Source organism: Magnolia sinica, chromosome 3 (assembly GCF_029962835.1).
Source record: "Magnolia sinica isolate HGM2019 chromosome 3, MsV1, whole genome shotgun sequence".
NCBI lineage: Eukaryota > Viridiplantae > Streptophyta > Magnoliopsida > Magnoliales > Magnoliaceae > Magnolia > Magnolia sinica.
The window spans coordinates 28,518,233-28,543,785 of record NC_080575.1 but is presented as its reverse complement, the minus strand read 5'-3'; the positions used below and the strand labels follow the sequence as shown (position 1 = coordinate 28,543,785).

Here is a 25,553-nt window from a genome sequence, read left to right as displayed (position 1 = left end):
AAAAGCCTTTTAATTATATGTATTTTTCTCTCTTATATAGTCAGTAAAAATAGAATGTGAATGTCTATGCAAATCAATACCAACCGTAATTGATGCACCATGCAAATGCCATAACTATAAGCAAACCTACAAATGAGCTCACCTTTTCAATCCCATAAAAACCACAAGCCCTTGCTTTTCCCCACAATGCACCCCTTCAATATCAAGTTTGAATCACCCAACTAGAGATTTGGACCCATAAATGCACCCCATCTACATTAAGTTCAAAGAACCCATTTGGGATCTTTAGACCACACAAATGTCATGACACTTAGACTTAAATCACTGGCTTAACGTTGTGACACTGCAACAAAAGTTTCTTCAAGAAAGCATTCTTAGTTAAAAATATGCCCATTTGTGGCATATGAGAGCCACCTCACCACACTAAATATATTAAAAACTTTCATAGCAGACAATGAATATTGTTGAATTCCAAAGTGGATTTACTTTGAATCTTCCATCTATAGAAGGCATCCACCACAGGTCCATCATAAAAGATACGAAATAAGCTAGGCATCCACCACAGGTCCATCATAAAAGATACGAAATGAGCTAGGCATCCACACAAGCCTATAGTCCTAGGAGGAAATACTCATTATATAAGATGCTGGTCTTGGAGCTTTCTAAGAGCACTACCTCATGTTAAAGAACTAGTGCTTTAAGATAATTCAAATGAAGAACATCCCTGAGGAATAAATTTGGGAATTTTATACTTCTATCTTCGGCCTCATGAATTTTTTATTTTAGATGATCACTCCTCTTAGAGTAAAACCAGCGGCTAACGTTCCCCTTCCCACCAGCTATTTTAGCTCAGAAGTTAGGTGGGGTCCACTGTATTGTTTGTGACGAATCCACACCGTTCATCGGTTTTTCCTGATCATCTTAGGACATAACCTCAAAAATGAGGTAGATTTGAAACTCAAGAGCCACACGATAGGAAAAGTTGGTAGGGAAATGCCCACAGTTGGAACCTCTTTGGGTCCACCATGGTGTTTTTATGCCATCCAAACCGTTCATAAGGTCATTCCTACTGGGATGAACTGAAAAACATAAAAAATTAGCCTGATCCAAAACTTCTACGACCCCACGAATGTTTTGATGGTAGAAGTTCAATCCTCACTATTTCTTGTAGTCTAGCCTGAGTTTCAAATCTGCCTCATTTTTGGGCTCATGTCCTAAGGCCCTGTTTGATTTTTCAGATCAAATGTAATTATATGTAAATGGGTAATAATTATTTACCTAGGTAATTACGGCAACTTTATCGGTGAAATGTGACAGCTTACTCTTTTAACACTTAAATCGAAAAATTTACAAAATCAACATGGAAACGTGGAGCCCATCGTAATTTATGTGACTTATCCACACCGCTCATTTGTTATGCCAGCTGAATTTAAGGTATAAAAAAAATAATGAGGTAGATCCAAAGCTAAAGTGGACCATACCACAGGAAGGAAACAACGGAAATTGAATGCCTACCATTAAAAACTTCTTAGGGCCCTTAAAAGTTTTGAATCAAGCTAATATTTGTGTTTTCCTCTTATCTCTATCTACGTGACCCTATGAACGGGTTAGATGATGAAAAAACCTGAATGTGGACCAAGTGAAGTAAACAACTTTCAACGGTGGACGAATTAAGGCCATTGTTTTCTTTTGTGTGGGCCATTTGAGTGCTAGATCTGTCTCATTTTTCGGCTCATGTCCCAAAGTGTTCTAATAAAATAGATGGACGGTGCGGATATATCATATACATTACGGTGGGGCCCACAAATTTAAGTCAACACTTTTGTATCAATTTTGGAGGTGGAATTAGCCTCACGATTTCAATCAAACTGAAAATGCATCGTGGAAAATCAAACAAGCCCCATCCACTGATATGAAAAAACAGATGGACCAGGTGGATTTATCACAAACATCATGGTGGACCCCACCTAGCTTTCGAGCGTAGGAACTACCGCGATGTTTGTGATTATTCAAGAGGTTGGAAATTCTTTAATCTAAGAGAGTTTCTCCATATTCCCCCATCCAATGTGGGGCCCACCGTATAAACAGATTGGATCACTTGAAAGGACCCTACGTAATAGATTGGCATGTATTCTAGCAAACCTCCTTAATAATTGTCTGGCTACTGTCTCTGCTTTTGTTTCGAGTCAGTGAAGGCGACTCTTCCTGACATGGTCTTCTGGGCCACATGCATCGGTTACCCTCCCAGGCTACAAACTGCCCTTTTTCTTTTTAGAACTGAACACCACCCACTATATGGTGATCAAGGCCGTTCATCTGGAAGATGAGCCACATTTACATGTTTAACATACTAGAGATTCTTACTATCCGTACAAGGCAAGTCACGAACAATTGGCCAGATTTCAATGCGTGTATGGATGATATGGATCTACTTGGTGACATTTTCGCAGGGATCAACATCCATGGTGGGACCTTCGAAATGACCGGCTCGGATCATCTTGGGAAGCCTCCTAGTAAGGCATGTGCACGGGAATAAGTGTACCAGCCTCTCACAAGTCACAACGTGGCAACCGTGTACGAGATCCAAGCCGCTCATCAACGCATCTTTCTGTGCGTGGATGCATTTTACTGGAAGCGTATTGCTGCTTAGTTATTGTCCGGGCGCAGGAGGATTGAATTTGCGGCTCAATTTAAACCAAACTGCTCTATCCCAATGCTCGAGATAAGTAGACACACAGTGCATGACTGATAGACGCATGACTGATGGACGGTGACATCGGTCATCTGTTCAGCCACTTGCCTCGCATATAAACAGGATAAGATGACGGTTAGATTGAAGGGTTCTTTCTTTAATAATGGTTATATGTTTACATGACTTTCCAATAATAATAATAATAATAATAATAATAATAAAAGAGAAAGAATTTTAAAACAAATATGATTGAGTGTAAACTTAAATTATAGCTAAGATTATCAATTACTTAATTAATACTACAACTTACACTATAAAATATAAATGGCAAGTTAAAAGTAAAGAATTATAGTAAAAAATATAATTTATTTGGCAAGAAGTAAAGGATTACACTATGGAATATAAAAAGACTTGATAATTGAAAGATAATATTTCGATTTGATTGGGTTGGTGTGAAACGATTACACCTTGGCCTTCTCTGTTTCTTCTTCTGTCATATCCTGTAACTGTTTCTTCATGATTATACCTTCATCAACCACTTAAACAATGATGGAGCATTGTTTGATGTGCTTCAGTTGTATTACCAAAAAATCATCTTTGTACATCTCTGCACTAGGCCGATTATAATAACTTCATACATCACTTGATTATTGGTGCAATCGAATTCCAATTGAAACACAAACTCTTGTCTATTTACATTTGGTGAAATTAAGATTATGTCAACTCCTGATGCTTTATTCATCTTTGATCCAAATCAACTTTCATGGCGTCAACTGTACACAATACAGATTCATAATCTATAGAGAAATTTGATCTTCCAAATCAAATGAGTGGTCAACCAAGAAATTTGCTATGGCCCAACCTTTTACTGTCTTTTGAGGAATATAACAAAGGTTAAATTCAGATAAAGTCAGTACCCATTTGCCAATTCGATCATTTAAAATCGACCAATTCAACATATATTTCGCTAGATCGGTCAATGTTATTACATTTACTCTTTCGGCTAACAAATAATGTTTTCAATTTAGTAACCGCAAAATACAATGATAAGCATAATTTCTCTATAGCTAAGTAATATCTCTCAGTGTCAAGCAATGTTCGGCTTAAATAATAAACTGTAGCTCTTTTCGGACCTCATCGTCCCAGGTGAAGAGGGCTTCGACCGACTCTATTGATGCTCCAATATATAGCTTGAGCAGTTGACCTTCGACCGGTGGTATCAACACTGGTAGCATCATCAGATACTCTTTGATTTTGTTGAAAGCTAGCTAATATTCTGCCTCCCATATGAACTTGGACCCCTACTTCAACTTTATCAATGGCAAAAATGTATTGGTTTTCCCCGCACAATTAGATATAAACATTCACATGAAATTAACTTGCCCTAAGAATCGTTACAGCTCTTATTTATTCCTTGGTGGGTGGGCATTTATAATTGCTCGAACCCTGTTCTGGTCGACCTCAATTCCTCGCTAATGTACCAGAAATTCTAGGAAATTTTCGACTGAGACCCTGAAAGCACACTTTAGGGGGTTCATTTTTAGCTTAAAGAGTCTCATTCGTTTAAACAATTTACGCAATTGAACGACATGGTCTTCTATATCGGTCGACATGACCACTACATAATCCATATAAACCTCCATAAACCGACCGATCATATTATGGAATATGGTGTTCATTACTCTCTGATATGTGGCTTTTGCATTTTTAAGTCCAAAAGACATCACCATCCAACATTAAGTTCCTAATGGCCCCGGACATTTAAAAGTTGTCTTCGGCACATCGTCTGTTGCGATATAAATCTGGTTATACCTATAATGGCTATCCATAAGGGGTACGACTCTATGCCCGACGGCCCTATCAATTAGCTAATCGGCCACCGGCATCGAGTATTCATCCTTTGGTGTGGTCAAATTCAAATTTCGAAAGCCATGCAAACCCGTAATTTACCTTTCTTTTTTATTACTGGACTACATTCGAAATTCATTCGGTGTATTTAATAGGCCAAATGAAACCAATCTTCAGAAGTCGTTCGATTTTTTTCTTTATTCTGTGGGTTACTTTCGTCGTCATTCGCCTGGGTCGTTGCTTGTGTGGCCAATACCCTTCTTTTATAGGTCATCTATGCTCGACTAAACCTCAAACGAGACCTAACATCTCGTGGTAATCCCATGCAAAGTAATCGGCAAACTCTTCAAGTAAGCTAATCAACCATATTTTCTCTTGAGGTTTTAGGAAATCGCTGATAAACATAAGCTTTAGGTCTTGCTCGGTCCCTAAGTTGAACTCCACCAAATGGTCTTGAACTTGTGGCCGAGAATTCACCTACTTATCAAGGGCATCTTTCAATTCCATGTCCTCTTCTTCAATTGAGACATCCATATTGGCCAAGTTCACAAGACAACCATCGTCTACATCTCTCAAGCTTTCTTCAAGCCTTCTTATTCTAGTCGTGAAATCGGCCTGGTATTGCTTATCTCTTGATGCACCGATCATATGACTTCTTCAATAGCACAACATGGAACCGACCAATAAGGAACAATGTCCCTTAGTAGGTAGAGTTGGGCATCGAGTCGAGTCGGACCGAGTTAGGGTTAACCCAACTCGATCCGGTTTTGAAATAGGCCTGACCCGAACTCAACCCAACTCGGTACCGAGTATAGCATGCCTGACCCGAACTCAGCCCAACTCGGTACCGAGTACAGCATGCCTGACCCAATCCGAGTCCAAGTCTAGCTTGGACTAATCCGGACCGAGTCTGACCCAATCAAAAGTACTGAGTTAAGTCAGTTGGCACTGAATCGAATCGAGAGATGAGGGAAGTAGGGAGTGGAGAGGAGAGAGAGTTAGGAGGAGGGTGGTGATGGTGGTGGGTGGCTGTCGGGCTTAGAAGAGGAGAGAGAGAGAGAAAGAGAGAGAGAGAGAGAGAGAGAGAGAGAGAGACTGATATTAGATCGGGGTTGTGGTCGAGTATGGCAAGTAGGGTTAGAAATACTTAGAATTTATGGTTTTTTATTTATATATATATATATATACACACTCAAATTCGAGTCGAGTCAAGTTTCGGATCGAGTTGAGTCTGATTGGATCGAGTTTCGGGTCGAGTTACTAGGTAACTTGGACTCGACTCAGCTTGAGTTCTGAACGAGTCAGATATATATATATATACTCGAATTCGAGTCGAGTCAAGTTTCGGATCGAGTTGAGTCTGATTGGATCGAGTTTCGGGTCGAGTTACTAGGTAACTTGGACTCGACTCAGCTTGAGTTCTGAACGAGTCAGACGAGTTGAGTTAGGCAAGTCGAGTCATCTCGTGCCCAGCTATATCGGCAGGTTATTGTCCAGTCAGATTACTTCCGTAATGTCTTACACAACATTATCTGGATTCTTTTTTATGGATATTCTAGTTAGTCGTTAGTCGGCTAAACTTATTCACTAGTGAACCGAATTGGCCCTACTTTTTTTTTTCCATAATAATGGGCTTCATTTGCTTTCGAAGTAGCCAAGAAGAGTTTATTATTGGCTAGGACTAGCTCAAATTTATCCCGATTTCAGAAGATTACGAACTGATGTAGGGATGATAGAACACATGTGCATGAATGAATACAATCTCTACCCAATAGAGCATTATAGTTGAACGAAATATTGACCATAAAAAATGAAGATAATAGCATTTTGGTCCCAACAGTCAAGTTGACTGGTCGAATCCCGTGAGTGTTCATAACATGACTAGCAAAATTACTAACACTAAATTCTGAAGGGATCAAACCGGTCGTTGTCTTTCTTAGTTTTGACATCATTCTCAGTAGTAAAAGGTTGATGGCATCCCTATTATCGACCAGGATTCTGGTGATCGGGCATCCTTCCAAATGAACAGATATATACAATGGCTTGAGATACTACATCATGTCGTGACTGGGTCTTTCTATGACTACTCTTTCAAACGTGGTCCCCAATTCCACTAGGACTATATTTATATATGATATTTCATCCATCTCAAGTTTATTTTTGGTCGTCGTCTTAGATGAAAAAGAAGCATGTTGTATTACCACTTCAGGACTGAATTCTTCCACGTCACCTACCATTTTACTTGGATGGGTTAGTCTGGCTTAGAAGTTGGAAGGTACTGCGGGTGTCAATCTCCCGAACGTAATTCCTTCATTCAGACATTGTCCCCTGGTGTTTCTACATCCATTTCCATACCAAGGTCTTTAACCTGCTTAAAGCTTATGTCGGCCACATGGTCGGCTGATGCATTTGCTGGTGAGATAACTTGTAGTGCCTCAACAGCCGTTGATAATTCATTTACCAGCCATTTAGCCCCTGGGAAGCATTCATCACTAAGATATCTAATAAATTACCGCAAGTAACTTCATCTTTTGGGTTGGTCGACCGATTGGATTGGCCGAAAACATTTGAATCCTAGTCACATAACATAGGAGAGGACTACTCCCACCATGTTTATAGCCATTGGTTCTTCATACACAGGAATTTTTCAGAATGGTCACGGTTGAACTACTTTCGGCCGAGGCAGGTTTTAGACTTCTTTTGATTCTCTTCATATAACAATTCGACGTCTCTGTCATCGATGTTTTTGAGTTCGAGTCAACGCCTCTAGTGTTACCGAAAATTTTAGATGTATAACCCGCTTTCATACTCCTTTCCTAATTGTAGGGGGCTTAACCATTTTTTGGTTAGGTACCCCAACTCACTGGGGGAAGGTAGGGGTTGTTCATTGTGGTCGATATTGGTTGTCCCTTCCAACTTGCCTAAGAGTCATGTAGCGGTCATGCAATCTTGATTCAGGAGTATCTCCCCATCTAGGAATAGTCCTTCTAGCACATCAATCACACAGTTGTAAACCCCGCCTGTCTTACTGACGTGTGTTCAGTCGAGTGGCGTTCTAATGAGGAGACCAATGTTGCCCTTACACTGGTCATTGGGGTATGCCTTCTTGGTTAGTCAGACCAAAATTGACTTTTGGTCGTGGTTGATTAGTCTTTCTTAGATTCGATGTAACCATATTAACCTAAAGGTTGGGCAAGGAATGGATCCATGTCGATCAATATAACCTCCTCGCCTTTTTTTGGGAACTTCAACAGCCTGCAATCGATATTATCATGTACCACGTTCCTGAGTACAACATATTTATTAGTCGAGTGAGACCGACTTCCGTACCATTTACAATATTCAATCTTTTATAATTCATGAGCCGAAGGTATCTTATGATTCATGGGAACCTACTTTTCGGCCAACAGAATTTCAAATATCTCGCCGACTCTTAAGATGTCAAAAGTATAAACCTTTTGAGTTTTTGTGCAGTCGACATAGTCAATTATGCATTAACCAGTGCCAAGCATACAAGTGGTTTCTTAGCTACCACTTCGGCAATCGAGACCTCATAATTTGGGTCATGGCGATAGTTCCTATTGACAAGTTTTTTTTGGCACCTTCTGACAGAAGTTCCTCGTACCTAGAAACCTTCTTAGACAGGTCATACAAGTCCATGAACTTTGTCCTAATAAACTTTTTACAAAGTTTATACTCGAGTTCGTCTTGTGCTAGCTGCACAAATTCTCTTCGATCATAACAATTTTACATCGGCTTTTTGCCCTTTTAAACCAAGTAATATAAATCTCACAAGTATCTCTGGTAATTACCGAAAATGGACAAGATTGACCATATTTAGTTCTCTATTCTTAGAGAAAATTGAGCATGGAATTTCTCCTCCATTTCTTGTCAAGTGTGTACCGAATTTAGCAATAGGTTTGAATACCACGTAAAAGCCGATGCCACTAGTGAATGACCAAATAATTGTAACTTACGATAATCATCGTTGGCCAACTATCCGCACTACATGGTAAATTTATTGACGTATTCGATAATCGACTGACGAGAATCGCTTGAAAATAAGGCAAATTCCAGTTGATAATTTCACAGCAATGGATGTTGCCGATCTATCCATTCAGAATATGATTCATGATACACCGGGATAGTATTATGGCCGAGTATTTGGCCTACAACCTCCTAAACGATTTGTACGATTTAGTCACGATCCACTCGTTGAGGTTCGATGACTGGTGGTGGATTGAGACCGAATCGTTTCAGTCCCTCTTGGAACAAAGGATTCCTAGGGTTACATCCTTCTGGTAATCTTTGATTCTGATTTTTCAGGTATGTAGTCTCTCACTTTAGTCATATAAATTCAATGGGAGGCAGAGTATTTCGCATCTCCTGAACTAGGATTGGTGGTGGATTCCTCTATAGAGGAGGCATAGGTGGCAATTGAGCCACGTAGCGGATAAAACTTCCTTCAGTATTATATTACGTTGTCGATGGCGTTCATTCAGTCATCATAGCCATTAATCGATTCATGGCCCATAACTTCTATCTCGTCCAGGGGAACGGTCCAAGAGATTGATGCTCCTTCCTGATCCCACAGTACCAAGTGTTGGACTGTTGTTTAGATCTAATACTTCAGAGGCCGCTTGAACCGACTCGTCCTTGACTGGAGATGATGCAATTGGTGTGGAGGGCTTGACCCCAGCGATTTGATTACTTCTTCTATTCATAATTTCGATTGGCAATGTTATACCGGTAAATTAGAGACAATGTCCCATCGGGCATGCCAAAAATAATTGTTGCTTAGTTTTCGGCAATTGAAATGTGGGTATGCCAGAATTGAATTTACGGCTTAATTCAAATCGAACGACTATGACCCCAAGCATTGAGATAGGCAGACAAATAGTGTATGACCTTGATCTGATGAGATCGGTCATCTATTCAACCACTCGCTCAATGTGTAAATAAGAACATGAAATATTCAGAGGGTAGGGTTCGTCATGTCCTTTGATGACTGGTTATACTTTTGCCTTCTATACGAAAAGACTTCTCAGTACATATAATTAAAAAAAAAATGAGATAGGGATTCTTACTGTCGGTCACGAAGAACAATTGCAAAGTACCTCAGCATGCGAGCATAGACTTAAATTATAGCTAAAATTATCAACTACTTAATTAATGCTACGGATTACACTACGGAATATAAATAGCCAGCTGAAAGCAAAGGATTACACTAAGAAATGTAATTTATTTGGCAAGAAGTAAAGGGTTACACTATATAATGTTAAAAATAATAATAATAAGATAATATTTGGATTTGATTGGATTGGTGTCAAACAAAATCTTCCTTCTAAACCCTATTGCTATTTATAACCTTAATTAGGCCATTTAGATTCTTTCTCATGTTCTAACAGTTACTATAACCACTGGACAATACTTGGCCTTCTCTGTCATATATCTTGTAACCACTTCTTCACTATTTCAGCTTCAACGACCACTTAAACAATGACATGCTATTATTTGATATGCTCCACCTTTATTATCAAGAAATCTTCTTCGCACGTGGATCATAAAAACACCACGTGCATTCATTCAGATCATACATAACTTACTTTGATTAGTTCTCATGATAAATGGAGACAACAAGAATGATCACATACCACGCGAAGCTGCGGAGATTGAATGCCTAGGGTGACAAAAGTTTCATATCAGGATAATATTTGTGCCTACAGTTTATCCGAGTGGTAATAACCCTATGAACAGTTCGGATTGAATATAAACATCACGATCAGCTATAATAAAAAAAATTAAAAAATTTTAAAAAAAAATCAACGGTGGAAATTTTCGTTCCCACTGATTCGTTTGGTGTGGCCCACCTGAGTTTTGGATCTGCATGATTAGGCTCCTGTCCTGTTACAGGTATTTTAAAAATGATGGACGAAGTGGATTGGTCACTGACATCTATGTGAGGCCGACACAGCCCCGGGCACATGTATATCTCCGATCCCGGGGTCACAGGCAATCCGGACTCCTTTTACTGACCTCGTGAGGAGGTGGGCTGGACTTATACTAAAGAAATGGACGGTTAAGAATAGTTTGCATTCAATGCACATGTGGCCCACAAAATTATATGGTTTACTGGCCTTTTTTTTTTTTTTTAGCCCACGGCATCTTAGGGTGGGTACACCATTGTCTGGTGTCACACGTGCCACTCATCTATGAATAGGTGACACGTGAAAAGACTCCATGAATGACCTTTCTTGGGACCTTACTGCAGGCCCACCGTGATGTTTGCGAGAAATCCACTCCGTTCGTTTATCTGTTTTGCTAACTCATGTTAACTTGAATCTTTCCTGGTGTCCACCACAATCTTTATATGCAATCCAAACCATTCATAAGGTCATTCTGTGAGGAACTTTGGTGGCCCATGAGTATTTCAATGGTGGGCGTCCAATTACCACATTTTGTTATCATATGGCCCACTTGAGTTTTGGATCTGCCTCATTATTTATTTTATTTTTCTCATATTCTCGTATGAGCCGGCAAAGTTAATGAATGAGGCCGTCCATCAGTTTTACAGCGCATTTTAAGGGTTGAGTCCAAGAAACATATCCAAAGCTCAAGTGGACATACCGTAGGGAAAAGTGGGAAGAATGATTTCCACCGTTGAAACCTTCCTAAGGCCTACAGTGATATTTATTTTTCATCAAACCTATTCACAGGATCACAAAGACATGTATAAAGGAAAAGAATAAATATCAGCTTGATCCAAAACTTCTTTAGCCCTCAAGGATTTTTCAATGGTAAACTTTCAATTCACATTGTTTCCTGTGGTGTGGTCCACTTCAACTCTATATATGCTTAATTTTCATAATAAAGATATAAAATTATTGGGTAAAATGGATGGACGGAGTGGATAAAATACATGAATTACAGTGCACCTTACAGAGTTTACTCAGTACGCAATCCGCTTCCCACCCAAGGAACTTCCTGGTCCAAGCACTAGCACACAGTCCATGTAGTCTGAAGCTATGTCAGGCACGCGGAGACGCCGATCCATCAGTTATAAAGGCTCATACTGACAGCTTTTTCAAAATTCCAGTGAGCCACGAGAGAAGAAACGTTGAGAATGGAAATGTCTTAACTTTTCAGGAGCTGACTTGATGCTTACAGCCCATTCAAACCATCCACAGGGTTATTACCACTGGGTAAAGTATAGGCACAAATATCATCCTGATCAAGAAAATTTCCAAGGTTGGTCATTCCATTATTAAGTTGTTTTGTGTGTGGCATGGTCCACTTGAGTTTTGGATCTGTCGGATTTTTTTACTTCTACTTATCGTGGTGATTTTGATAAAGTGATTGACTGCATAGACTTTTCATAGGCATCCCTGTGAGTCTATATAGCTTCAGATGATTGCTTGGTGACCAAATCACCACATATATCTTAATGACTTAACATGTTAGGATTTGATTGAGCAACGTGGTACGGTTAGAAATAAACACGATTGGGCACGGATTAATTTCCAAAACATGCTTTATACAGCCCCATCCCACTCTAACAAGACAACTGTTTGGGTCACCAGGGAATATCCCCGGTGATTCGTGACTTGGATTGTTTGGTGCCCTTGTGATTGGTGATATGTATTGTGTGGTGATGCCAACACTAGCCAACTACATGGTGTCAGGACTCTATCGGGCCAGAGGTGGGCACGGGACTACCCAATCCGGCTAACTCGACTCTTCCGACTCGACCCAAACCGAATGGGTGAGTCGGTCCGAACCAAGTAGTAAGCTTCACCTAATCTGAACTTAACAAGAAACTCGATCCAGTTAGACTCGACTTGATCCGAAACCCGACTCGACCCAACTCTCTAACCCTACTCCGACTTGATCCTAACCTCTCTCTCTATCTTTCCCTCCCTCACTCTCCTCCTCTTCCAAGCCTGGCAACCACCCACCACCATCACCCTCCTTCTCATCCTCCTCCTCTCTCCTCTCCACTCCTTCCCTCCCTCCCTCTTGCAAACCCGTCAACCACCCACCACCATCACCCTCCTCCTCTTGGGGCCCGAAACCAAGCATTAAGCTTCGCCCAATCCGAACTCGACCCGAAACTCGATCCGGTTAGACTCGACTTGATTCAAAACTCGATTCGACCCGACTCTCTAACCCTACTCCTCCGACCCGATCCCAACCTCTCTGTCTCTATCTCTCCCCCCTCATTCTCCTCCTCTTCCAAACCCGACAACCACCCACCACCATCACCCTCCTCTTCCTCTCTCTCCTCTCCACTCCCTCCCTCCCTCATCTATCAATCCAAATTGCTGCCAACTCAACTCGACTCGGTACTTATGACCGGATCAGTCTAGGCTAGACTGAACTCGGATCGAGTCAGGTATGCTGGACTCAGTATTGAGTCGGATTGAGTTCGGGTCAGACCTATTTCAAAACCGAATCGATTCGAGTCAGCCCTAACTCAGCCCAACTCGACTCGATGCCCAACTCTATATGAGGCCCACCATAATGTATGCATTTTATCCACGACATCCATCCATTTTGCCAACTCAATTTAGGGCCATGATCTGAAAATTAAAGCATACCCAAAGCTCAAGTGAAACGCACCACACGAAAGAATAAGGATCGTGATGTACACTTTTGAGCCCCTATTAGGCCTCACAATGATGTTTCTTTGTCATCCAACATACTCACAGGGTTATACAGATTTGGCAGATGTGTGGTGATCCCAACACCGCGCAGCTTTGTACATGGAGATGTAATTGGTTTCTTAGAAATTGGCCACGCAAAACGGAAACGGATTGGCTGATGTACCGCACACTAGATATATAGATGGTGTATTGAGGTTAGCAAGTTTTGTGGGTCCCATCATGTGGTATATGTTATATCCAAACTGTCCATCCATTTGATGAGCTCGTCGTAAGTTTTGAGATGAAAAATATGACAGATCTAACGATCAAGTGGACCACACTGCAAAAGGCAGTAGGGGATTGAACGTCTACCATTGAAACCCTTTTGGGGGTCATAGAAGTTTTCGATCCATATAAAATTTGTTTTTCCTCTTCATTCATGTCTTTTTGACCTTATAAACAAATTGGATAGAAAATAAACGTTATGGTGGGCCCTATGATTGTTTTAGTGGTGAAAATAACTATCCCCACTGATATTTGTGGTGTGGTCTAGTTGGGCTTTGGATGTGATTCAGTTTTTTGGGTTATGCTCTAAAATGATCTCAAAAAATTGACGAAGCAGTGTGGATATAATAAATACATCATTTTAAGCGCCATATAAATTTGATCTCCTTTGAACCGTTCGTACAACTTGGAGATCGAGGAGCGTCAGCACTCGTCTTCACCTGACATATACCTGGTGTGTGGTACAGCAGTCAATCCGCTTTGAAAGCCACTAAGTATTCAACAGGCGCGACAATAACACATGGTCCAATCATGTTCTATCCTAGTCCACCAAGGTCAATTTCTCTCACCAGATGCACATGGGATGCCATTGCCGCCCACCTAGCTACCGTGGGCCCCACAATGATGTATGTGTTCTATCTACGCTGTTCATCCATTTTGGAACATTATTTTAATAGGGTATGACTCAAAAAAAAAAAAAGAAGGATAGATCCAAATCCCTGGTGGACCACACCATAGGAAACCAGTATGTAATGTTTATTTGCCATCCAACCTATTGATCACGCCACAAAGACATGGGATAAAGGGAAAACACAAAATCAGCTTTATCAAAAACTTGTGGTCCCCAGGAAGTCTTTACCAGTCGGTGTTCAATTACCACTATCTCCTGTGGTGTGGTCCACCTGATATTTTTATCTACCTCATTTTTTTGTCTCATGCCTTAAGATAATGATCGAAAATGAATGAACGGTGTGGATAAAACACATGCATCATTGTGGCGCCCACAAAGAATAGGGAATCTGCCTCCCTTCTTACCTACATCATTTGCGTTTTTTCTTCATCCATGTCTGTCTAACCTTGTTAATAATTTAGACGGTTAAGATGAAGAACATCCAACGGTCATATTCAAGAAACAGATGTCCACGAATCAGAGGTTAGGATTGTTAGAAAATATTAGATTGTGGGTTCCATTGAGTTAACGTAAGAAGCCTATACAATTTCTGAGTAGCTGCATATCAAGCGTGATGCTCTGTCAGAGTATCAAATAACTTTCCTGACATAAATAAATGCAAGGAATGGATACCAATGTTACAATGTACACAGGCGGAGATAAGTGCGTGCATGCATGCATGGAAGCACGTACAAGGGAAAGAAACGTGTGGAAGAAGAGTAGGGAATGCATTTGGAGGAAAGGGGTGCATAGGGTTGTTTGGCAGGCTTTTGGTTGTGATCCAGGTCGTTTGGTAGGAAGCAAGTACCTCTCTTTCTTTCCCCGTCCCTTCCCTTCTCTTCCAACATGTGACTCTCTCTCTCTCTCTCTCTCTCTCTCTCTCTCTCTCTTTGTGAGAGAGGATAGATAATGTTTCAAACACCTCTAACAAAGTCACACCCCTTCCACACCTTTGTCTATATAACTCTTCCCACTACTTAGCCTCTTCACACAAAACAGATTGCCACAACTGAAAAAAAAATAAAAAAATGCCAACTTCACCATCAGAACCTCTCAAGCTTGCTTTATGGGCATTTCTTGCAGCTGCCTCCATCCTTCTCCGTGGTTTCAATTCCTCTCCCTTTCCCCCCTTTTTTCCTTTCATCAAATGCTCTATCTTCATAACTAAAATGCAATGAACTCATTTTTACGCAGGCGAAGTAAATAATACAATATGTATTTTATTTTATTTTATTTCTTACAATTTTCTGTGATACAAGATGAGTATTGATTTATTATATTGTTGTAGCCCATGGGAATGCATCAGTAGATATTTTAAAACCATGGTTGCATATCCATATTCCCTGTATGCATATGCAGACTTACATTACAAATACTATATATATATATATATCCACCTGTGTGAAATTGATCTAATGTTGCTAGTTGCATAGGGAAGCATGGATAGTCCAAATAATCCACATGGACTGTACATAATATCTAGCCTACTCTTAGACCTGTTTGGACAATTCTAACCATCCGATCAGTAATCTATAAAATGGAATGCCAAAATAGGTCCACTGTATAAGTCAAAACCATACATTTAGTGGGGACCTTGGATGGATTTTGTTCCAAAAGAATCACTTTTGTTAGATGATCCTAACCATCCATCAATGGCTATGAAAGGAAGACAGACCAGTGGAAGGCCAACAGGTGTAACTTTTGTATGATTGCCACTAAATGGATGGTCCTGATTAATTTATTGGGCTGCACACGGACCATAGGCAACCAGCAAACACTGGGTTCCTAATTCCATCCGAGTTAAATCATAGTTTTTAAAAAATGACTTGAAACCTAGTCTAGTCTAGTCGACTCGAAAAACTCAGATGAGTTATAATTATTCAAGTCGAGTTTCGCCGAGTATTTTCAAGTCGAGTTGGGTTTTCTCGAGTTTTGACTGAGTTATGACCAGATTGAATTTTTCTCCGAGTCTGGGTGAAATCTGGTCAAGCTTTAAACTACTAGTTAAACTAGCTGCTCTCTGTTACACTCCTTTCATTTCTATTTTTCCACTACTGGGCAGGATGCTGCGGTGCAAGTTGCGGCATCAACCGTCCAACGGTGCAACAGACTCAGGTGGGGCGCGGTAACCCTCCAAAATTCACAGTCGAGATCCGGAATAACTGCCAGACGTGCCCTGCAATCAACATCCACATCAAGTGCGGCAACTTCTCCCAGGCCTTGGTGAACCCCAAGCTGTTCAGAGTGCTGGCCTACGACGATTGTGTTGTGAACAGCGGCTTGCCTTTGGCTCCACTGCAGAAGCTGTCTTTCAGCTACTCACACCAGAAGTTCCTCATGTCCTTAAGAACTTGGTATTTCCAATGCGAATGAGAGGCTGACCATTCCTTCATTGCCCCTCTTCCAATTTCAAATCCAACTGCTGTTTCATCTCCTCTGTATGTTTGTCTTACATATCTTAGATGCTGATGTTGCTCTTTTGAATTATGTTTTGAACAGTCTTCAAGAAAGTGCATGTAACTTACAGTTTGGAAAGGGTACCATGCAACCTTTCAGTAATCTGGGCTGTTCATATGGTTGGATGGGGGCCACTGTTAAGTGTCCAAGTTGAACAAAACTTAGCCACCTCATTATTGGCATGGCAATGGATGGTTAGAGATGAAATGTAGTAGTCCACCGATTAAATGGCCGGGATACTTACTTGAGTAGAATTTCAGTCCATGACCCACCAAAGGTGGAGCTGACCAGATGCCTGAATCTGGATTTGAATTCAGAGAAATCTGTAGCAATGTAGCAATGTGTTTTAGGTCGCTCACAAAGCTGCAAGCATGACAAGGGAGCATAACTGTTCTTTGAGCTCCAAATCAGGCAAGGAGACGAAGAGGCCGATAGGATCAGATCATGATGGCTGGAGAAGCAATTCACAGTTGATTTCAGGCCTCCCGCCTGTTCAACAGGAGGTGTTTGCTTGTGCCTGAATTCTGGTGTACAATGACAACGACCGGGCATCTTAAGTTTTTCTACTAACATCAGACCACCTTTACAGTATCGTGGCCTTCGTAAGATAGTGATTAGTAGATATAATGCTGTGCAGTTAGAAACTGGCCAGGATGTTGCACCAGCAGATATACCTTGTTACATGGCATCAGGTATTCATAGACAGGACAGTATGGTCGTCAAAATGCACTAGGAAGTTGGCGAAATAAGAACATATTAGCATGAGAGAGTAGCTAAGGATCTCCTGATTTAGTTCTAAAGCTGCCGTTATTGAACAGAAGAGAACCTGAAAATAACAGTACGAAATAACAAGCGATTTGATCTTAATTACAGGATTTAAGAAGCTTATGTTCGATTTCCTCACATGGGTAACATCACTGAAATACCTTTCCCATAAAAAGAAGAAAAGAAAAGAAAAGAAAAGAAAAAAAAAAAAAAGGGTGTTTGGTCACACCAAATATCATAAAATTTTGCAACAAATTAGACTGATTAATCATGAAATTTCACGATACTTGGTCCAACCAAACACGCCCAAAAAAAGAGGGGATGGACGAGACAATTCATGGTGACAGATTTAACCAAAAAATAATTAAAAAATAATAAATTAATTAAATTAAATGAGCCCAGAAATAAATGGAGTATGCTGATAGAACACAAAATTCATCTTTCGCCTACTTAATGTTACATGCACAAGTAAAAAGAGGTGGCAAAGAGCTCATCTCCCCTCCTTTCTTCAAAGAGATGTTTAGTTTTACATTAGCATTCTCTATCTTCCTGGCAACTAATTCCTCTCAGAACCATGTGCTAGATACAAGACAAGGACCCCAAATATCAAATTGTAAAAGCATCTCCTCACGATGGATGCACATGGGGCAGTGATGGGGAGGTGACGACTTTGCAAGAGGGCACAACACCAAACAGATTAGAGGCACAAATAACCGTAGCAAGCACACTTTTCTCTTCTTCTTTTTTACTTTTTTCTTTTTTTATTGAAAGAATATAATTATAATGAAACAACAAAAGCCATGCCATCCCATCATGTGCAACAATTCAAAAAAATAAATTGAGCACCATGGATGTTAGTAATAACAATACCGTGAAAATTCCAAACTCCATACAGGTAGCAGAGGAAATATTATGGGCACCTACGGTATATACTGCTCCTGTCTTTTCATCCTGCACTTTGATGCTTGAGGAGCCTGAAATCAACCATGGTGTCTGTCAATGAAAAGGTTTTCTTTTGCCTACAAAACCTTTTTCTTCTTCAAGGAAGAAACAGATTACTGTGTGTACGCATGCATGTTCAGTGCACAAGCACTTTGACATGTTTTCATCAATGAATATTGTCCTGCTGGCAGTCGTGCTTCTGTGATTGTCAACATATAATAATTAACCAACATCGTCGTATGCAATAGCTGTTTGGAAAATGGCGCAAATGGCAATTGTGCCCGCTCATCGTCACTGTCATCACTAATATAACCTAGTTCCTGTTTCCCAGCACCCGCCATGGATTGGAAACGGAGCTTTGTTTGAAAAGTGCAGAAACCCAATTCTGCATTGAGCAGAATAATGGAAGTCTGTCAAACCATCTCCAAATGGCAAGTGATCACAATTCCTTGAATAGAAGAATTGAGCACAATGGCCATTCCACTCAACACAAAGTAACTTCCGTGCACGCTCTTCGGAATCAATTGGAATTTAAATAGCAGAGAAAAAAAAAAGGCAGGGGAAGAGTAGAAATGCATGCAGCCAAACAACTCGAGATAATGTATGAATACAATTGTACATAAATACCAAGTAGGTGATACTGATCCCCTATTATCAGATCAGATGTGATCTCAAACTAGATATGATGCAGGTTACTTTATGCAGATGCAGATACAACATGTAGAGGCACCTGCAATCCCAAGTATGATGCAGATTCATACATGCAGATTCAAACACAAAAGGTCTGTGGTCTTCAGAGCTCATGAATGAGCTAGTCTTCTAGGTTGTATGATGGTACCTGACTTTGTTTCATTCTATCCTTGCACATTTATGTTGTGTATCTTGTTAGGGTAGTTTTATCAATTGGCTGCGAAATTTGTCACAAGACAAATGGAAGAAAGCATTGAGGAAATCCAGATGAATCAAAAATCTTATGTCACGTGGCTGGCAGAAATATTGATTTTGGAACTAATGAATGTTTTTCGTTGTTGACGTTCCATAGTTTCCTGTAGTGCTAGATTCCAATTTGGTATATCAACTATGAAAAGTAGGATCAAAGTGATGAAAATTACAGGTTTTCACACTGATATTGAAATAAAGGATTATATATTAAATCTAGTACTCGAGAGAATTTGACAGAAGTAACCTAATGGATAAGAAATAAAAAAGGTGACAAGAAATAGAAGAAAAAATACAAAAAGTGGGAAAACTACTGATATGATCTTAATGTTGCCTTTTAAACTATTTGAAACATCCATAAGCTGGAGACATGTACACACAAACATAGGTGTACAAACATCAGCATCATCACCATTATCATTATAGCTTTGTTCAAGATATTTGTGGTCGGCTTCACAAATCCTGTTCACCAATCATACCCAACGTTCTATCCTTGCAAGGCAAAAGGCCTTCACAATTTACATCCCCTTTCAACAACTTGAGCCAATACCTTTTAGGTCTTCCTCTCATCCTCTTTTATGTCCCTTCTTCACCTCCTTACTGGAGGCATCTCCACTCTTCATAGCATAGCCGGTCTAAACCACTCTTTTACAATTCTTCAAAAGTTCCATTGACATGGAGACAATACGACATTTACAACACATCTCCACTTTCTCATCCAGCTCTAGTTCTATTAGAAACATTCCTAAGAAATCTCTCCATCCCTTTTCAATTATAGACCTAAGGTAATGAAAATATGAATTTTGAGGAATTTCCTTGCCTTATATTTGGAAGTAAAGCCTCAACTCTATAATTATTCATACTAAAGGAACAACATACTCATAGGGTGAGCAGAGCTGAAATGAGCATGTTGAGATGGATGAGTGGAGTGGCAAGATGAGGAAGGATAGAATTGGAAATGAATGCATTCAAGGGAACTTAGGAGTAGCAACAATAGGCAATAAGATGGGGGAAAGTAGACTCAGATGGTTTGGCAATGTGCACTAGAGACCAAGAACTGCATAAGTTAGAAGTAGTGTGACAAATATTGCCAAAGCAAGTGATCATAGAAGCATCTCTATACATAGAAGCATCCCTTCCATGATTTTTTCTTTCATATTAACGATTCCTTCCACACTCCAAATACTCTATACATAGAAGCATCTCTTGTTCACCAAACCCCCACTAAACCACAGTTGAAGGCGATTAATTTTCTCTGACAAAAGCTCTCCTCCATCCCAAACCACCACCCCCACTTCCCAAGAAGAGCTAAGTTCATAGTCTCCAAAACTCTCTTATATTGGCCACCCCCTGGTTGTGAGGCTTGCACACCTCCTCCCATGACAAAAGATAGAACTTGTTCTTGTTTTCTGATCCTTGCCACAAAAAGTCCCTATCAATTTTCTCCAACCGATTCAAGACTGATTCGGGCATTTGAAGAGGGACATGAAGTAGTTAGGCATATTACAGAGCCGCTTTTATGAGCATAATCCAGCCCTCCAAAGACAAGTATCTATCTTTTCATCTTGATAGCTTCCTCTCCATCACAATCTCATAAATGCTTTGGAGGCTTCCCAATGCACAAAGGCATTCTTAGGTACATAGAGGGAAACAACCCCGCTCTACACCCAAATACTCCAACTAGAAGCTCCAATTCCCCTTCATCCGTTCTAACCCCCAATATTTTGCTCTTAGCAATGTTCGCCTTCAAGCCCAAAACCACTTTGTAGCAAATGATCACCATACGAAGCCCACCAACTATCTCTGGGTTGGCATCATAGAAAATAATGGTGTCATCCACAAACTGAAGATGAGTGATGGGGAACTATTTCTGCCCACCTTGAAACCGCTAAGAAGACGCAACTGCTAACCTTTCATCAACATTCTTTCAAAGCCTCACCACAACCAAGAATAAGATGGGGATAAAGGGTCTCCTGCTGCACACAGGGTATCCCAAATCGGTTACGTATCGGCCGTAACGGCCGATACGTAACGGTAACGGTGGGACCCGTTACGCGATACGGGGTCGAAACGGCCGTTATGGAATTCTGTGACCGTAACGGCCGTTCGACACACAAAAAAAAAAAAAAAAAAAAAAAAACCATACCTTTTTTTCCTTTCTTTTCTTCTTCTTCTTCTCTTTCTTCTTCTTCTTCTTCTTCTTCTTCTTCTTCTTCTTCTCGAGCGGCTGCGGCTGCGCCCGGCTGCTTCCCGATCTTCTTCTTCTTCTTCCTCTCTCTCCCGCTCTCTCTCTCGCTCTCTCTCTCTCAATCTCTTCTTTCCCTCTTTTTCTTTTGTTTCTTTCCCTTTTTTTTTTCTTTTCATTTCCCTCTCCTTTTTTTTTTTTTTTTTATTTACAGCGGCTGACTGTCGTGGGTACGTGTCACGCAAAAGACGAGCGCTGACACTCCTCGAGCTCCGAGTTGTACGAACGGTTCAAAAGGAGATCAAAGTTATATGGGCTCGACAGTGATGTATTTATTACATCTACACCGTTCACCTATTTTCAGAGATCATTTTAGAGCACCAGCGAAAAAATGAATTATATCCGAAGATCATCTGGACCACACCAAAATAGCAGCAGGCATAATGATTTTCACGGTTAAATGATTTTTAGGGCACGGTAACGTTTATTTTCCATCCAATCAGACCAGACCCGAGTGGGCCTCACCGTAATGTATATATTTTATCCATATCGTCCATCCATTTTGCCACGTCATTTTAAGTCAGGATTCAAAAAATTAGTAATATCCAAATCTCAGGTGGACCACACCATAGGAAATAGTGGTTATAGAATACTTACCATTAAAATTTTCCTAAAGTCCACTGTAATGTTTATTTTCAATCTAAACTGTTAATTGAGTTACATTGACGTGGATGAAGGGAAAACACACATGTTAGCTTGATCTAAAACTTTTTTAGCCCCCAATAAATTTTTAACGGTGAACATTTAATTATTATTGTTTCTTACGGTGCAATCCACCCGAGCTTTGGATGTGCCTCATTTTTGGGCTCATGCTCTAAAATTATTTAGCAAAATGGATGGATGGTGTAGATATAACACATTCATCACGGGTGAGGCCCAAAAAACTTTGACACGTGTGTTGCACTTTACATCTGAGTCCCTCCTAATTCAAGCCTTAAAAAATTGTACACGAGACATATATTAACTTGAAATTTGACAATAAAATTATGGACTGCAATTGCTAACTCACAATGCCAAAATTAAATTATTTGAATAGTTTTAATTGTTAATTTGTGAACTTTTATTTTTAAAAATAGGGCCTTTTGATTTTTTTTATTTTTTATTTTATGATTCACTATCCAATAAACATCCACCAATTTATAAGTGGGATAATGACAATAAATGGCATGAATTTGAGGCTGATTTGGAGAATAAATTGGTCCTCCAAGTCAGCCCCAAATTGGCAACGCCATCTACCTGAATTTAATTTCATTTTTTTAAAGAACTATTGGGAGAAATGATATCAAGATGTTAAGTATATAAATTACATATTTAAAAAATTAAATATATGAATTTTTTAGTCAAATTCAAGTTACCTGGTTAAAAAATTAATCAGACAGGCCGATACAACTTCTTACCAAAGAGTGGACCGTTACACTACCATAAACATGTTCCAATTTATAAATGAATGCATATTTGGAATGCTTAGAATATTCTGGATTTAATCCATATTTTTTCATATTTTTTTAGCAAAAAAAAAAAAAATTGCGCCGTTACGGGCCGTTACGCCCCCGTATCGCCGTTACGCCCCCGTATCCGTATCGGTTTCGGAGGGCACCGTTACGCCAACCGATACCGATACGGGACACCTTGGCTGCACACCTTGTGAGCTTTTAAAAAAGCCTTTTGGTGACTCATTAACAAGAATGGAGTATCTCACGAAACAAATGCACTCTCTCATCCACCTCCTCCATTTATCGCCACACCCAATCCAGCCCACCATGTAGTCCAGAAAGGACCAATCCACACCAAACCTTTGGTTCGCTCCTCAAGTCTAGAATCAATGCACTCATGGACCATGAACACACAATCGAGAATCTATCTACTTGGCACAAATGTGCATTAATTATCCTCAATGGCACACTGCCCAACGCCAATTTGAATTAGGAAGCGAGGACCTTAACAAGGATTTTATATAGGCCTCCAATGAGACTAAGATCTAAAGTTGTTAATGTTTTCTGCCCCGAATACTTTTGGGATGATAGCAATAAAAGATGCCCCAATGTTCGCCAACAAACAACCTCCCTCTTCTAACTCAGAAAAGAGGCCCATTAAGTTGTTTTTTAATACATCCCCAAAAAACCCGGAAGAAAGCCATCGGAAAGCCATTTAGGCCCCGTGCCTTCTCCCTGCCTAAAGACTCAACCACGGACTTCACCTCTTCTTCCGAGAATGGACATTCCAAAGAATCCACCTACTCAAGCAACATCCTACTAAAATCAAGGTTATCTAGATTTGACCTATCCCAACCTTCTTTAGATAGCATTCTTTTGTAAAAATTCACCATTGTCCTCACATAATTGCTCCTTCCCTTCAACTCTCCTACTACCAAACTAGAGACTTTGTTGCATCTGACCCTAGCACTAGCAATGTAGTGAAAAACCTTAGCATTCTTATCTCCCTCCTCCTTAAACCATACCACTATGGACCATTGGCACCATTTAATTTCTTCCTCTTTTAAGAGGATTGCAATAATCTTGGGAAAGGACCACTCCCTTTTCTCATCCTTTGATAGGACAGATAGAACTTTCTTTCTTAATATCTAGTTCCTGAATACCTGCCAAAATGCTTCCCATTTCCATCTCCCTACTCCCTAGCACCTCTTTTTCCAGCTGTTGATTTTATCTTTGAGCATACGCAATTTTCTACATAGCTTAAAGCTGGCATAAGTCATAAACCTCCCCCCAAACAACCCCACCAAAGTTTAACTAACTCTGGATATCCTTCCACATCCAACCACGCCAACTTGAACCTAAATGGCTTGGGTCCCCAATTTTCATCTTCCACTTCAAAAAGGATAGGGTAATAATCGAAAACTGGCTTCGGAAGCCCACACAGCCCCACCAAAGGAATCGATCAACCCACCCCCAAGAATCTTTTGATCTTGGTTGTAATAGGCCTCTCCTGACCATTAGAGCAAGTAAAGTTCACTGCCCCCAATGGGAGATCGAGCATCTCATGCAAATTCACCTAGTCAGAAAAATATATCATGCTTCGAACCAGTCTACCACTGTTAGGTTTTTAGAACGTGAATCTAGTAACGCCAAAACCACCACCCACACAGCATGGGGAATCACACCTGCTCCACATATAAGAAAGCTACTATTGCCTCCGACTAGCATCATTAGGGTCATCCCCCCCCCCCCATGTAGCCTACACCCACTCTCTCAAATTCAGTCTGTCCACTCTTTGCATAGCCCAGCTCTCTCTCTTTCTCTCTAGTGTGCGCACGTGCGTGAATAATGCATACCTATATAAATTTGAGCACTTGCAATGTTTGTCCAATCATCAGGAACAACTCTACTGCATCCCCACTCTGACACTCTTCTAAAGCTTAATGGAATGCTGAAGTTATTGGGATTAATTGATGACATGAGTTTGTATGCCATAGAGGAATCAGTTCTTGAGGAATTTCTCTGAATAGACAGTCTCATAATTCTGCTTGTCTTGTATAACAGCTGGTCGAGCTCACAGATATTAGTTTAATGTTGCTACATGAATTTATGGTTTGCAAAGCGATAAAAGTAATATTGGATACTAAGAACCACAATTTGCGAATATTCAAGCCTATGACGAACTTGGGATAGATTCAACTGTGGAAAATACCTCTAAAATGAAACAATTCAGTGCATTTAAAATTCTAGCGATTGATTGATCCAGATACCTAGAGATATCTTAAATTCACTAGTTGCAGCAAACATTACTATTTTAGAACTCCACGAGTCATTGCAAGTTAATTTCAAAAACTAGAAATTCATATAATTGAAAACACAACCACAGTTTACTTGGGCTGCCTTGGGATAAGAGAGAAAGTACGTTGCCATACAAAGGCCTGCTGAAAATTTTCAGGCCATTCTGCCGTGCCAGCACTAGTTCATAGTTCGTAGGATTTTTTTTTCTGCACAATCATGAGGGGCCAAATACTCAAAAAGGAAAATTAGTGCTTACGTGGCTGTCCAGCTTGACAGTTGTCAGAACGTGTTTGTATGGTACCATATTTTTCTCCCTTATGACATATGCAGCCTTAAC

At 40.2% G+C, this 25,553-nt stretch overlaps 2 protein-coding genes across 3 annotated transcripts in view; one reads left to right on the top strand and one right to left on the bottom strand.

The window, feature by feature from the left end:
• Window positions 1-15,048: 15,048 nt before the first annotated feature.
• Window positions 15,049-16,696, top strand: LOC131239749 (uncharacterized protein At1g05835). The gene is made up of 2 exons (XM_058237600.1): window positions 15,049-15,241; window positions 16,200-16,696. Exons 1-2 carry the CDS (start codon window positions 15,166-15,168, stop codon window positions 16,508-16,510), a joined length of 387 nt encoding a protein of 128 aa, XP_058093583.1. The 5' UTR covers window positions 15,049-15,165; the 3' UTR covers window positions 16,511-16,696.
• Window positions 16,697-18,074: 1,378 nt separating this feature from the next.
• LOC131239747 (aspartic proteinase 36-like) overlaps window positions 18,075-25,553 on the bottom strand; it is a 60,039-nt gene continuing 52,560 nt past the window's right edge. For both annotated transcript variants that reach the window (XM_058237597.1, XM_058237599.1), the window contains one exon: window positions 18,075-18,333. In XM_058237597.1, the coding sequence (XP_058093580.1) occupies window positions 18,185-18,333 (149 nt within the window). In that variant the 3' untranslated portion in view covers window positions 18,075-18,184. The remainder of the gene's footprint in view (window positions 18,334-25,553) is intronic.

Excerpts from the sequence above, each read along its gene's own strand:
- LOC131239749 (XM_058237600.1), top strand. The coding sequence starts at position 15,166 with ATGCCAACTTCACCATCAGAACCTCTCAAGCTTGCTTTATGGGCATTT. Across the intron at positions 15,242-16,199 it reads TGCCTCCATCCTTCTCCGTG|GATGCTGCGGTGCAAGTTGC; the intron begins GTTTCAATTCCT and ends ACTACTGGGCAG.